General features: G+C 52.9%; 1 protein-coding gene across 2 annotated transcripts in view; it reads right to left on the reverse strand.

Annotated features, from left to right (window-relative positions):
- The window catches only part of Scube1 (signal peptide, CUB domain and EGF like domain containing 1), a 118,928-nt gene that overhangs the window by 37,455 nt on the left and 65,413 nt on the right, over nucleotides 1-16,060 (reverse strand). Inside the window, exons 6-7 of one of the 2 annotated variants that reach the window (XM_087899127.1) lie at nucleotides 12,120-12,236; nucleotides 9,609-9,698 (exon numbers count right to left, since the gene is read on the reverse strand). In XM_087899127.1, the coding sequence (XP_087755253.1) occupies nucleotides 9,609-9,698; nucleotides 12,120-12,236 (207 nt within the window). The remainder of the gene's footprint in view (nucleotides 1-9,608; nucleotides 9,699-12,119; nucleotides 12,237-16,060) is intronic. The other variant, XM_087899128.1, reaches the window with a different exon arrangement.

Genomic DNA, 16,060 nt, shown 5'->3' on the forward strand with positions numbered 1-16,060 from the left:
AGCATTCCCTGAGAAGTTTGGTGCCCAGGAGGGTTCTCTACCCTCCTGTTGGACAAAGAAATCACTTCTGCCTTCTCCACCTCAGCCATATTGCTCTGGGTGAGGGGTACTACAAAATGCAACACGTGCAGAACCCAGAAGGTCCCCGGTGGGGCACTGGCTGGCAGGGTGAGACTGAGCATCCTGTCTCTAGAATAATTTCCAACCAGAAGCCTCTGGGCACTGCTGACAGCTTCATCAGCAGTGGAGGACTGCACAGCTCTCATCTCTGGGGACCTTGCAAACAGCCTTACCTCTGCCCCTCTGAGACCGGAGGCCGCCTAGATCTGATGGTTGGCCACTACTGTCTCAGAGAAACTTGGAAAGCATTCCTCATTCCAGTGAGTGGTAGATGAGGTTTGGACAGGGGTTGGGCTCCTCTTGTTTCTCACCACCCTAGTGGCCTTCTCGGGTTCCCATCCCAGTCCCTGAGCTGGGGATGGTGTACAAGCCAGCCCGGGAAAGCCTGGGTCTGTCCACCAGGACTGTGATGCTGATGCTGGAGTTTAAGGGAAAGAGGGCTTCTCTCAAGGGTCAGAGCCAAGTTCATTTGTGATCCTGTGAGTTCCATCTCTCTCTGTGCCCTGGCTCCAGCTGAGAACTACAGGGCTCTTCCTAATGGCTGCCCCATCTCTCCTGCAAGAGAACCACCCTCCAGAGGCACCCTCTCATCTACTACCTTCAGAAGAGTGCACAACAGTTCAAAACAAACAAACAAACAGACAAAAACAAGCCTGTCCCTTTCTCAGACAGAACTAAGGATCTGAGGAGTTTGTTCGCGTGCACTTGTGGCTCAGTGAGAAATAATGAGGGGGCCTGTGTTAAAAAATGATTTAGGATTTCCAGATCACATAACCACCCAAGGATCTGGCATGCTCACATAGCCATGTGAACAGGACTAGTCCAGGAGTGGGGCTTTGATGACCGGTTCCCAGGGTGTCTCAATGAGGAAGCAGGGTGATGGCTTGAGGCAGGTGCCATGATTCTGATGGGAGGTGCCATGATTCTGATAGGAGGCAAAGGCAGAAGACCTACTATCTGGGAGCAGCCCCTGTGTAGGCTCTGCAGACTGGCACCACCATTGATCAGCATGTTCCCTGAAGGACAGTCTTACCCACGTGAGGATCAACTTGAGCTGGGCAGTCAGACTGGTTCCATGGACCCATGCTCTGTGTAAGCATGGGAAGTCCCTTTGCACACAGAGATTTGGCCTGTATCTGCTCAGAGACAAACTATTTACCATGTAGTATTTGAATGGCCTAGATACAAGGGCCAGAGGCACCAGTGCTTAATAGGCTGGTCTATAATTGTGACCGCTTCACTCTTGGTGCCAAGTTTCAGACCCTTGACACATGGAGTCCAGGATGCCCTGTCCATGGCTGAATCATGTAATAATCCTTTCCTGAGAGGTTGGAGGGATGGCTCAGACATTAAGAGCATGGGCTGCTCTTCTAGAGAACCTGGGTTCAATTCCCAGCACCCACATGGCAGCTCGCAACTGTCTGTAACTCTGGTTCCAGGGGATCCGGCACCCTGACACAAGCATGCATGTAAGCAAAACACCAATGCACATAAAATAGAAATAAATAATAAAATAACCCTTTCTGAGTGACTCTAAGCTGAGCAGATGCGCTTGGAACCCAACCCTGGTCTCATAGACGCCCCAATCTAGTGGGCAGTGTAGAGACCAAAAAGACAGTTCTTTGGTAATGAGGGAGGAGCCACAGAGACAACTGACAGGAGCCAGCTGCTTCCTAGGGGAGATGGCACAGGGCTAAGACCTTGCTTTTCTCACTGGCTTCTGCTGGGTAGCCCCTTTGGCCAAGCCAATGAAGTCACTGGGACTCAGAAAGCCCACAGTCCCATATTTTCAGAAGCCAGGCATCAAGAGGACAATATGCTTGGTTGTTCCCTACCCACCATACGGCTCCAGAAAGAGCCATACCTGGGTATCCCTTTTGCTCCGTGATCAGCACAGGCCCAGCATGGTGGGGATGGCTCCTGGTTAATGATGGGATTAGCAAGCAGAAACTTGGAGGAGTAACACGGGGCATGGGAAATGAATCCTACCTACCCTGTGTCAGTCCTGGCAAAGGGGAGCAGGGCTGAAGTGGGGGTAATGAGAGTGACCCAGGGTTTGGGTCCAAACATGAGGCAGCTGGGCAGAGCATTGTGACAGTTTAACAAAAGAGCTGGGTACAGCCCATTGGCCTGTATGCCAGACTTTGCTCCTGCAAACTGGGTGATTGTAGGCAGAGGCCTGACTCCTCTCTCTAGAATGCTGGTTCCCATTTGTATGTGCCTGACCTCACTGAAGGCCCCAAACCTAGCATCTGCCTTGTCCCTTGAAGACATGGCCCTGGTAGGGAGCTGCCCCAAGCCATGGTTGCATCTGTATAGGCCTCAGTCAGGGTGGGCCCATCTGCCTTTCGGCCTCTAGAACTGGCTGGAGCAGCTGTGAAGGAGTCAACCACTGGCCCTCTCCATCTACCTACTGACTGACCTCTGACCCTCTCCCCTCAGCTCACTGCTGACCCTGCCCCAGCTCCCATCACTCTGGTCTCTTCTCTTCTGTGTCCACTGGGGACATCTCAAGTTCAGCTATCATTGGTATCATGTGGGCAGCTTTGGATCTGTCACTGTGCTGGGCTTAATGAGCAAGGTCTCTCAAGCCGTCCTGTCACTTAGCAGGGAGCATCACAGTGCGTGCATGGCGTGGGGCAAGGCACCGGGAAAGACTCTGTGCAATGAAACCAGGAGTTTGGAAAGGCTAGGACTAGGTCCCCAGGGGAAGCAGGAGAGAAGGCTGCCCATTTAGCACCGGTACTGCTCAGGACTGAGGCCAGCAGGCCCCTGCAGCCATATTGCTCAAGGGTCCAGCAGACCTCAGAGGCAGTCATGGTGCTTCCTGGACTTTCTTCCTAACACAGCCTGGTGGTGGTGAGCTGATGGTGGCCTGGCTGTGCAGGTCCCATCCTTCAGACCTTAGGGAGACAAACTCCCATTAGAGGGACTGTATTCTAGAGTCCTGAGGGCTCTTGACTCTAGGGATTGTGGGAGTGCCAGGGAAGAGTTGCATGTACCTGAAAGGGTTAGGATGCTTATTACATGGTTGTTGGGGAAGCAGAATCCATCTTGGGGATAGGGGCCCTACAGGTCTGCAGAAAGAACTGGAAGGAGCCAGAGGACAACTCAGGATCTGACAGACTCCTTATCTATAAGGCAGGACAATGGAGGCTTTTCCTAAGGTCAGGAGGCAGGAACAGCGATCTCAGGATGCAAGCCTGTCCCTGTCTTCCTGCTCTCTTGCTCTCTTTCCCTAGGTTCAGGTTCCAGGGAGAAAGAAGATGCTCCCAGGAAGCCTTTTCCTAGAGTCCCCCAGTCAGCCTCCCCCCACCAAGGGAAGGTGGGGGAGGGGCAATAACTGTCTATTCATATGCATGGCTCAGGGAAGAATGCAGGCAGGTCATACAGCTGGTGAACATCTGGATCTGCTCTTCCAGGTTACACAGTTGGTGAGTATCTGGGTGTGAGCCCTTTGTCTATGCGGGGCTGTCCTCTGGCTAGGTGTGACCCAGCGGTTCTGTGAGGAGTCCCAGCAGCAGCAGCTAACACTCACTGAGTGTGCCCTTGCCTGAGCATGCACAAGTGGACAGGCCACAGTGCCTGAGTGGAGGAACTGTGTGTGCCTCTAGACACCTGTGGTTAGAGAAGAGGCTGCTTCACAGAGGGAAAGCCCAGGCTCAGATGTCAGAGGCTGCTCCAGGAAAATGACCCCTATGCTAGAAGTGATCTGTGGTGTCAGACACAAACCTCTATGCTCTCCCAGCCTGTGAGCCCCTGGGGTGATTGCTTTCCTGGAAGGGTTCAGATTGGGTTCCTGGCTGATCTTTGGTAATCCTGTGCTTCCTCGGGTTAGTTCCACCAGCCTAGCAGTAAGAGCTGACCAAGGCCAGGCAAGGCCTGGGTTTCTCTCCTCACCACTGGGCCTACGTCAGGTTTGACTCCCCACTTGCATTCCACAGGCCTGGCCAAGTGGAAACACTGAGGAGACAGAAAGGCCTGTGACTGAGTATTTGCTCTGGGCTACACATAGGACCACAGGGCTTCTTTGAGCTCTTCTAAGTTCCTCTGGGGGACACAGCCCTCAGCCCAGCCCAGTCACAAGGGAGAGTGAAGCTCAGGGATGTGAGGTGGCCCTGAAGGGTGCCTGGGGAATCAAGATGGCAGCCATAGCAGACTGTAGAAGTTGGGCCAGAATGAATTCGAATGAGGGGCCCCTGCTGTGTGGCTGGACTTCTGTCTAGCCATGGGGCTTCATACTGTAAGAACAGACACATGTCCTTAGCAACAAGCTCTATCTTGGAGGTGCAACATGAAGCCCTTCCCTGCCCTCACCCCTGTGACTTTGCCCACGTCAGTCTCTGAACCCTGCTTGAGAAAAACTTGAGAAACTGCCTGCCCGCTCTGGCCTGCACACTCCGTTCCAGGGGACTTGACTAAAAGCAGAAGGGGAGATGTAGCTAGGGGCACAGGCCATGTCCTTCCCATAGGGAGACAGTTTCTAGGTAGGTTGGGAGGGAAGAGCCTCATGGGTTTGTCTGTTTCTACATTCAGGCTCACTAGATTGGGGCAAAGGAAGGCTGTACCTCTTTTTCTGGAACCTTCCATTTGTGGCATGCAGATATACAGAGACACTTGAGTCCATCAGGAGTCGGAGATGGGCAATGTGGTTAATGGCAGTGGGCTCTGAGGTCACACTTCAGAAGGTTTGGGGGCACACAGGTCAGATTCTGAGGGGGCAAGGAGCTGAGGAAGGAGGTATGGTTCATGCCAGGGAAGGTGGTTGTGCCTGCAGCTAAGCATCAGTGGGATGAGAGTCAGGGAGGAGGAGGCTGAGCCTCTAGGGAGAGAACTGTGGCAGGGCAATGAGAAGCGGGCACAGGTCCAGGATAGAAAAATCCCTGGAAGGGCTGAGGCCTAGGAACATCTGAGTGTCAAAGTGCCTGGCTCCACTATGATGGGTGGGACATGGGACATGGGAAAAGAGGACCTAAGGCAGGGTTGCCTTCTTTCTGTGAGGCTCAGTCCTCAGCGATGCTATCCCTCAGCCAAGGGTCCTCCAGTCAGGCCTGGTCACCAGGTCCAAAAGTGTTGCTTCTGTGGCTTTGCGTGGCTCCTGCATTATAAGCTCCAGTTTCTCTACCTGGGGTCAGCCAGGTTTTTTTCTTTTTCCATTGGTAAACCCTGCCAGGACCCTGCACCTTTGCCCTCTCTGTTTTAACAGCCAGATCGCCATTCACTTAATTCCTATCAGGGCCAGATGTATGTAAGACCAAACAAGGGAGGGACTCAGGCCTTAGACAGGGACCCAAATGACTAGCTAGCCACGTGTGGGCTCTGTCTGGTGGCTGGGTGTAGCTTGGTCACCCGATCCTTTTCAATGGTGTCCGGTTTCTGGAGTTCTGTGGGCAGTTAGGCCCTGTTAGCAGAAAGGGGACACACAGTTGGGGCAGAGGAGGGGTGTGAATAGGGACATGGGGAAGGTGAGTGAGGGCTGGAAGACTGGGGTAGCCTTGTCAGGACCACCCAAAGTGGCACTGGGCAGTGATGGTGGTGAGTAGGACCCACTGAGGCAGGGTGCCCAGGACAGGAAGAGGTTATACCCAGAGAGACAGGGGGCATCCAGGTGGGAGGACAGGGACAGAGAAGAGGAGACAGGGCTAGGGGAGAAGGACAGGGCAGGGCCAAGGGCAATGCTGGCTCCACCTTGCCTGCTCGCCCGACAAATTCCTGGCTGTCTCTTACACTTGGGTTCGTACCCTGGCTACCTATACCAATAGCTGGCACTGGTAAGTGCTGTGTATGGCTCAGGTACCATGCTAGATGCCTTTTCTAGGTGGGCTCATACCATCTTCATGACTGCTCTAGTGAGGACACACTGTGTAATTCCCACTTCACAGATGTCTCTGCGTGGGGGGTGGGGTGGGGAGGAGGTGGCTAAGAAATATCCCTGGCGGCTGTGACTCCCAGAGGCCTCACAGGCTGTCCTCAGGGTCAGAGTCTTCACCTCTCTTCCGGTCCAGGCACCTCTGGCCTGTACAACGGCTGTGGATGAAGAAAATCACGGATGCTGGGGCGGGACCTAAATTCTGGCCATCAGTGGGAAAGTTTATGAAGAGGGACCTCCAGGTAAAGAAGGACAGGATAGGAAGGCTTTGGGGGATTCCTATCCCTGTAAACCCAAGACCCCCCCACCCCCAGCCGCCTCAGACCAGGAAGTATCTATTTGTTCTGACATCTATAAATACTGAGCATCTACCCATGGACAGGCTCTAAGAGGAAGCAGAGGAACGCGGGCCTCAAAGGGTCAGGCGACAGGCGCAGAGTCAGCTAGGACAGCCCAGGGAGGAAGTGTCTCAGCTCCCCTCTCTCCCTGTGTCCTTATCCATCAACCATGCCAGCACCAGCCCTCAGTGAAGCCTGGGCAGAGTAGAGGCTGGGGTCACTGCTCTAGAGGGTCAGGCATCCTGCTCTCCTGAGGGCTCCCGCAGAACCCCACTGGCTAGCTGCAGGTTCTGCTACTTGGTGCCTTCGGGAAAACCATGAAGACCTGAACAGCCGCTGAGCCTCAGGCACATTCTGTGACTGGTGACTGGTTGTGGATTCGGTAACCTGCAGGAGACTGCCCTAGCTGTGTTTACCTCCCTTCTCAGGACTTTCATCCTGAACTCCTAATGTGGGACAGATACTTCTAAGCCTGTAGAGGAGGGAAAATTTGGGCAGAGGGTTTGAAGACACGAGGCAGTCAGGAAAGGTGGGTACCACTGCAAGGACTGAGGCGGAGCCGTAGCTCACCCTGCTCAGTATGTCTCACACGTGTGGGACTGCCTACACGTGTGGGACTGCCTACACGTGTGGGACTGCCTTTGGAGCTTCCACTATGGGCAGGGAGACTTGGGGCCCTGGGCTGGATCAATGAGAGAACCGCTGTAGACTCTGCCTTCACAGAGGGTCCTCTCAGCCTTGGCTGGATCACCTATTATAACTCAGAACCCACATGGCAAGGAGGCCTTGGCTGACAGGACCATGTTAAAGGTCCTGTGCTGAGAGGCCTCCTTAGGCTGTTTGGTCTGAATGGACTCTAGTTCCTCCCAGGTCTCTTGAAGGATCTCTCCTCACTCCCCCCAGAAGGATAAGGATGGCTTCCTCCTCTCCCTCAACGCATGGGGTAGCACCCTGCTGTCCCACCAGGAACAGAGCCACTTCTGTCCTTAGTGAGCATTATGGCCTCCCTCTACTACATACTTTTCACCAGGGTCAGCTGACCATCCCTGCCCTGCCTGGTGCTCCCAGTGGGGTTCTGAGTCTGAGGAGCTACCAACACCTTTGCATGAATGATGCTGCAGGCTTGAGTCGAGACTAGCTCACTTCTAGGCTCTAAACTGAGACTCTTGTAGTCAAAATCACACAGTTCAGGCAAAGAGTAGGTAGGTCCCCAGAAGGAACAGAGAGGCTTGGAGGCTGACAAGTGCCTGGGGCTTTAAGTCTCTCTCTGGGTTGTGTCCGCTGGATTTTTGTGTGCTCCCTGGCTCTGGCTCACAACTGTGAGGTTGATAGTGGACTTGTAGGCATCTAAGGGATGTGGCCTCTATGGTCAGGGCACGGAATCTCTCTTGGAGAGTTCCTGGTTCTAACAGCTAGAGGTGTGGTCTCAAGCCTGCACCTCCATTGTGGAGCTCATGATGAGAAGCCACTGCCAGAGGGATTTATGGTGCTGGGCGCCCACAGGGAAAGGAGGTTCTCTTGGCCTGAGAATCAGCCTGCTCCAAATGTGTGCAGAGCACAGAAAATGTGTACAGTACCAGACGGAGGCAAGGTAGGAAGTGTGGGGTGGGGAGAGCCACTCCCTCACCATTGCTTCCTGAGGGGTGCACCCCCTGCCTCTGGATTTCTCATTCCCCAAATAGACCCCATCCACAATGGCTTCAGGGCTTGTAGAAACCTGTGGGGTCATCTTGAGAGCTATGTGACAATAGGATGGGTGCCCTTGGCTCCAGTGAACTCTGAACACTCAGGGCCTTGGTCCCATGTTCTCTCACATCACATCCTCACTTTGGTCCTCTGGAGGAGAGCTGGGTCAGAGATACAATCTAAGCAGCCACGTGACCCAAGATCTGGCCCGTCATGAAATTGTCCCTAATACTCCTCTTCTATTGCCAGATGCTGCCCTTTGTCCTATCCTCCCTCCCTCTCATCTTGGGACCCTAGAGGGGCCAAGCCACCTCCAGATTTAGACTCTCCCAGGACAGTATGCTGGCATACTCTCTCTGAGGCTAACCCTTGACTCAATTCTTCTTCCCCTTCCTGACTATCTGGCCTTCCACACATAGCCTGGCTCTGATGTCCAAGTGTGCCCTGACAAGCATGAAACAAAAACAGGGATGCGCACCTCTGCTATTCTCCAGGCCTTGCATCTACTAACATCACCTGGGAGCTGTCCTGCCTCACTGGGGGTTGGCGACCAGCTAGAGGCTAGAGTCCTAGGGTACCCTGACTCCCTTCACAGGGGCCTATTTCGGAGAGAAGTGCTGGGAATTCATGTGCTTTCCAGCTGGGGCCTCCACATAAGAAGACTTCTCCAGGACTGTCAGGCTCCAACCTCCAGCCCCCCCCACCCCGGGCCATGATCCCTCACGGTGCTCGGCAATGCAGGGTAATGAGGCAGTCTCAGTGTAACCCTCTGAGGACTAGGGACTCTTCTACACAGCTGCACAGGTACCAAGGCTTGGATGAGCCTGGCAGTGCCTCTGAGCAGCTTGTGACAACCCTGGCGGCGGTAGCTGTGCTCAGGAGGTGCCGTCAGCTGGTGCAGGCTACAGGCCAGCGACCTAGAACTGGGCAGGAAAAGGAGGGGATGTAGAGGCAGAGCCCTGTCTTATCTCTATTCTGTTGCTGAGAGTGGTCCCTCTCTCCTCCTTCCCTTCCCTTTGTCCTTGGGCTTGCCTAGCAGCGGTCCTGCCAGCGGGCCTCCCCTGATACTCCCAGAGTAAGGTCAGAGGACCATGCTGCACAGAAGTCGCAATGGCCACTGAGTCTATGTGGTATTCTGACCCTGGGAGCCTAATGGACATGTTGGTTCCTGAGTAAGTAGAGGAGGCTCATGTACTCAGGGTACTGGGTTCTTTGCTATAATATACAAACAAAGAAATAAATGTGCTTTATGGAGGGTAAAAAAAAATTAAAAAGGAAAATAATGAGTTCCCTTCTGCGGTAGAGCCTCCCCACATTCACATACAACACACAGAGCCCCCATACCACACGAATGTACTCCTCAGGCTCACACACACTCACACGCTAGCATACATACAGGCTCACACAGCGGTATTCCTCCCCACCGGCATCCACACAGTCACACATCCATACCCAGGCTCTCATACTCCCCAAAGCGAGCATGTACACACACACGCAAGACCACACACCAGCACCCCCCAGGCCAGCACTCATTCACACTCACCCACATACCCAAAAGGGCAAGGAGAACAAAGGAAGTGGAAGAAAAGTGTTACCCATGAGGAGCCGCCGTTTCACCCGCTTGTCCACATCAGCTACTGACGTGGCATTGAACTGAGAGCGCTCAATTGCAGCCTCATCCTTCTCTAGAACACAAGTAAGGGACAAACACGGAGCCGGTGGTTAATGAGAGCCCACTTCCCGCGGCCCAAGACAGTCAGCCTCTTGGCGTGGCGCACACAAAGCCAACACAGCATGCCGGGCCAGCACGGTGCCCTCGCCAAGGGCTAATCCCAGGAACTTTCAGGCGGGTGTGCTCAGGGCAAAGCAAAGAGGAAGCAAGGGTGGGAGGGATGGCATGCAGACAAGAAAGATGGCCACAACACGACCTGGACACAGTGGGGAAACAGGGTCTGTGTGCAGCCAAGCAGGGTATGTGTCTGAGGTCAGCAGGAAGCCTGCGTGGAGGACGCAGAAGCAGAAAGCATGCCATGGGCTCACAGAGAGAAGCGGTTACAGGTCCCTGAGGCTCAAGCAGGTGCAGGACAAAGCACAGGACAAAGGGATAGGTTTGCGAGGTCTGGTGATGGATATACCTGGGACAGCAGATGCCCTGTTACAAGGATGCTGCCACTCATGCAAAATTAAGAACAAAACTCACAGAGAAACAGACACATACATACACAGAGAACACTGGATCCCATTGGACAGACAGAAAATCCAGGGGATCTGGGCAGCACTGGTTGCCTGCTTGTCTAGAGGACCAGAGCTAAGCATTCGAGTGCTCAACAGGGGACTGCAGAGAAGGGTCAGTTACTGTGGGAGCGTGCGGGAGGGAAACGGCTCGGGCCAGCCGGGGAGCCTCCAGCCACTGGGCACAAAGCTGTGCCAAGACGCTTTGCTGGGACTGGTGACAGAAAGCAAAGCAGGACGGGAGGTTTCTCATTCTGGCTAGGAGTTGAGGCCACAGTGGCTGGAGCTGGGTAGGGGGCTAGTTTCTAACGAGAGGGGACTAACAGGAAATGTGGGATCGGGGAAAGAGATCCAAGCAGGGACTGTCACATGCAGTAGACGTTAAAAAAAATAAAAATAAGATGAGAGAGGACGGAGTGAGGAGGACACAGACAATAAGGGTTAGATCTGGGCTAGAGTTCATACGCCCGGCAGTTGTCTGTGCTGGTCCAGCGGCTGCAGGGCAGGCTCGACTGGACATGGGAGACTTGAACAGACAAGACAGAGAGAGGGGAGGCCAGAGTGGCTTGAAGGAGCTCTGGGCAGGACAGTAAAGGGAGAGAGGTCAGAGGACAGAAAGTTCTAGATGGGATCAGGCTGCAATAGAGACACTGGTCTGAGACCTGGTTTGACTTTTAATTTTTTTTAATTAATTAATTATTTTTTTTGGTGATTGGTTGGTTTGGTTTTGGCTTTTGGCTCTGAAAAATGATTAACAAATGTCAGTTATCAGACAAGACAGGCAATCAGGGACCATCACAAGAGAAGCAGCAGGAATGAGGTAAAATGAAATAAAAAAAATGGCTGTCCGAGAGAAGAGGCCACACAGAGCTGGGGAGAGCCACCACAGGCAGCAGGACAGCCCCGACTACACAGGGGATGACCTGGGATCCCTGAGCGGCCTAGCACCCAGCTTTCCAAGACACCAGGGAGCAGCGACAGGGGATGGGAAAAGATAGCAGCTTTGGGACGCGTGTGCGTACATGGCTTCACCGAACACCTTTCTGTCACTCAAAAGTCCCTCCGAATCACCCTCAAAGTTGATCATAAGAAATGGGACCTTTTCAAAGAAATAGCGAAACTCATTTTGGGTCCTAGCACGTAGACCCTTGGCCCCAAACTCTGAAATTCCTTTTTCTTAGTTAAAAAAAAAATCTTGCTGTTGTTTTTGAACAGGAGAAAAAAAAACCATATTAGTAATTATTGCATAGTATAACTACAAATGTTCAAGCTGCCCTTGGGAACGTGGACCCGGAAGGAGGAGGTGGCTGAGTTTCGATCATGGTTCCATGGAGCAAGCAGGTGATGGGACAGAAGCATTGCCGAGGGAGAAGGGACCTCAGGTGGGTGAGGAATCCTAGGGAGAGCCCGCCATCCCAGAATGAGAAGCAGTCCCAAGCACGCACGACCACGCAGGGTGCACACCTCCACCCTCATGGTGAGCCACGTGCTAGGACACTCAGTTTCTACACGACTGTGAACAGTGCCCGGGCCTACAAGTGCTCACACAGACTCAGCGAGGCTGCCAAGAGTTTCTCACATTAGAAAATACTGGGCTTTGGGGGACAGACGATGTCCCCAGGCTCAAACACACTGCTGCAGACAACCCCTGTGTTGAGTTTGAGGACAAGAAGCAGCCCCACTGGGGAAACCCAACCCTAGGGAACGTTGTCCCAGGGTACTGAGGGACCCAGGGCATATTCTTATGCCAGAAGCTCCCCTTGGGGTGCCTGCCAGCCCCATTGGCCTTGTAGGTGACTCCTCTTCTTCTCTCCCTCTGTTCCCCCAAGACAGGGGGACCACACAGGGTACCTGCAGGGGCAGTACCTACTTACCAATGCATGTCCGACCGTCCGCATGTAGAGCGTACTTCTGGTGGCAGCCACACATGGGGCCTGTGTCTGTGTCCTCGCAGCTGTGTTGACAGCCTCCGTTTCCATAGTTACAGGTTACTAGTTAGTCCCAAAGTGTACACACGTGTGTATAAACAGAACAACAACAGAAATGGTTAGTTTACTGGAATTGGTTATTTTTTGGGGTGGGGTGGGGTGGGGTGGGGGAAAGCGAGAACCTGAGGTGACCGAAGGAAGCGGACTTGCATCTCTATTCTTGAGCCCCTCCAGGGTGCCAGATAGAAATGCCAGTCTCAAGAGGTGGGCCCAAGAGCTGACTCTGAGCTTCACACAGCTCACGCATGAAGAGAGTGGAGGGTGAGGGAGAGACTAGGCACACATGTAAGATACTTTAACCCCAATAATCCCACTGGAACACAGGCTTGTTCACACCAAGACATACAGGGTCCACTGTCGGGGAGATGGCAACCACAGTTCAAAGAGACATTGATAGTCTTAGCTCTTACACAGCTGGATCCCCTGCCTGTGTCTCGGCACAGGTGGAGGGATGTTCCCATGAATCCTACTCTGTGGGTTCTAGATGTGAGTTATCTCAGCTCTGTTCCCTCACAGCACTGACTGTGGAGACCAGCAATCCCCAGATAGACAGAACTTAAGCAAGTTAATGTCATCTGTGGTGTATGCTATCTACATACACTGAGTGATTGTTGCTGTCTATGGCTGGGGGATCTGGGCCCTTCAAGCCCAGATGCTCCTCCACAGACGTAGCGGCAACCTGCACCCATGGGAAAGGGACTGAGCAAGGGGAAGCCAGTCTGAAGTAGACAAATGATGTTCAGGTTTATTTACATAAAGATGGTCCACTGCCACTGTATAGGAGGAGGGAGGCTGCCAGAGACGATGAGGATCTGAGCCAGCTCTCTCGGAGGGGCCCTTGGAGACTCCACTTTATCACGCCATGAGGTGGTGGCCAAGAGATGTCACCTGAATGTTTGGACAGCATGTCTTTATGGAGACCTTGCCTGGATATCCGTATTCTACCTACACACACTACTGAATTATGAAAGTCATTCTGAGTCCAGACCTGGTTCGAGGAGCACCGAATTCCAGATCCGAGAGTTTGAATTAATCACGCCCTACTAAGTAGATCCGTTCAGGCAGCTGGCAAGGGAGGGAAATCACTGGATGAGATTATAGGATGAAAATGGCTGGACAGGACAGGTATCTATCTGGCATCTCACATACTGTCTTCAGTAGCCAGGACGTCTCAGTAACGTCATCTTCTTGACCCAACTTCCAGGGAAGTTGGGTGGTCCACAGGCTCTCCTCTATGAAGTCTGTCCTTTCCATACTTAGGGATGGTGGTGATAGGCAGAAAGCTGGTGTTTCCCAGTCCAGTGTTCCTTCTTGGGGACAGAAGCCCAGGGCTCAGGATCAGGATCAGGGCCAGCATAGGTTCCATGGGATGGGTCGATCCCCAATCCCCAACTGGGCAGTTTTTTTTTTTTTTTTTTTTGGTATGGAGACTCTGCTCTTCAGGGTGGGCATGGGGCATTATTTTGGGAAAAGGCAGCGAGAGTTCCTCTTATTCTCTGCATGCTGGGCTTTGGGAAGACAAGGTGGATAAAGGAATATCCTTATTCCTGGAAAGGGCTCTAGACTCTGACGGGGCAAGGGATTGGGGTGTGGAGCCCTGCACCTCTCCCCACCAGTCTAGAGGTTGCTGGGCTAGCCTGGGCTCCTGATCAACTCTAGAGTCCAAGGTTCTTGAATACAAGTGAGTTGGGCAGGGAGGGTGTCCATGCAGGTCTCCCCATCCTTTGCACTGGTCCTCACCGTCTACCTTGTTTGAGGCAGGGGTCTCTTCTTGTTTATCACTATGTACAGCAGGCCAGCTGACCTGCGAGTTTCCAGGCATTCTCCTGTCTCCACATCCCACCTTACTACAGAAACACCAGAATGACAGACATACACTACTGTGTCTAGGCTTACATGGGATCTGGGGATTTGGTTTTCCAAACCATCTTTAACCATGCCTCTCAAAACACATAGAAGAAATCAAAGCCAGACCTCCTGAGTGCCACCATCCAGGGAACCCTTAGGGTTTTTGCCCACTCCTTGAACTAGGACCTAGAATTAGATTTTCAATACCTTGACAGGAAGGGTAGGACTATGGATCCAGGGACCAGCAAATGTCCCTAGTCTGGGCTTAGCCCTTTGACCCTGTGGTGACAAGGGTAGGGGTCTTGGCTTTCCACAGACTCTGGCTTGTCCCATGTCCTCCCAGCCAAGTTAGACACCCAGCGGAGTTTTGTGGGTAAACCTCCCTGTATGGCATTAGTCCCAGATGGGTTATAATGGTAAACTGGTTCAGTGAGGTCACTGGCAGCCCTCTCTTTAGTGTCTGCACGGAGCAAGTCTTCGGAGACCATTCTTGCCTGCAGCCTGTGCCTGCTCCTGTCCTTGCTCAGCATGAGGGCTGGGAGACTTAAAGTCAGGCCCAATTGCTCTGAAAGTGGCCAGTTAGCAAGTGTTTTCTCTGAAGTTGGAAGAATCCGCCTGTGGGTCCAGGCTAGACCTAGGCTATCTCTGTCCTGCCTTGGTGACAGCCAATAATGCATGCCTTTGCCATTCCATGGGTAAGACCCAGCAGTAATGAGAAAGACTGGACCACATCCTGACCATAGCCAGATATTGTAGAATGTTCTCCTTGAACACAACAGCATCTTCATCCGGACAGATGTATGCAATTCTGCCCCAGCTGTGGTCCGAGGCAGTGATAGAATACATAGGATGTGTAAGGGTAACAGATGGGGTGGGAGACCCTGTCTGCAGCTGTGGGGAAGGCATCATTCACGCTGGCATGAGACTTTCTGCTGGTGGTGGAGCTGCTTTGAGGTTGTTCATGCTTCATAAATAAGCCCAGGAAATCCACTGGTTCCCCCCGTTGAACTTGGGTGGAATCATACTCTGGTCTGTCACCATCTACGGTGAGTAGGCACTTGTTCACATTTCCCTGGGAAAAGTTCACAGAACACCAGGATGAAGAAAGTGCCTCCACTTTGGGAGATGGGTAGATAGCACAGAGGGTTGGAGCACGAGTCCCCGAGGATAGGAACAATAGCAGGAGCTCATGGGTCTCCAAGGCCTTAACAACTGTTCAGGGAAGATGAGCTGAGAGAGTCACAGTGGCTGGAATGGTGGGCCAGCTATCTTCTGCCGAGAATGGAGGAAGAGAGGAAAGCTGAGGTCCTTAGCACAGAGTCAGTCGGCCACCACAGAAGCTCAGACAGGCAGGCACACATTCTTCAAGAGGCAGAAGCAGACTCCTCCGGCATGTCCTCTACACCACAGTGTGAGGCTGATGAAGCCGTGGCTCAGCTGAGTTGGAAGTATTGACTGAAGTTCCTTCAGCTCTTGGCAGACCCAGAGCAAACAAAATGCAGCCTGCATCCCATTTCCTTCCCACAAAGCGGTTGGCAGGGTGTGTTGGGTTTGGTGCTCTGGAAGCCTTTGCATGTCTTAAGTTCTGTTTTCTTTCCCAATTTCATTCCTACTCATGGGCTGGATGCCCACGATAAGAGGTTGGACTAGGGATGGCTGTGGTGGCGCACACCTTTAATCTTAGCACTTGGGAGGCAGAGACAGATAGATCTCCATGATTTCCAGGCCAGCCTGGTCTACAGAGAAAGTTCCATGACACAGGGAAACCCTGTCCTCATACCCATACTATGCTGAATCCTGGGGCAGATCTCCTCCAGGCAAGCAAGCGGGCCTTGAAATGGTACCTCTGGCCTGCTGGCTTCATTAGACCAGATATGGGGCTCGTGGTTTGTAATTAGTCCTAAGGAGGTCACTGAGTTCAGCTTTTTAATTTTTTTTTTTTTTGAGACAGGGTCTCATTGTAGCGCAGGCTGACCTCA

This window comes from Myodes glareolus, chromosome 19 (assembly GCF_982192425.1).
Source record: "Myodes glareolus chromosome 19, mMyoGla1.1, whole genome shotgun sequence".
NCBI lineage: Eukaryota > Metazoa > Chordata > Mammalia > Rodentia > Cricetidae > Myodes > Myodes glareolus.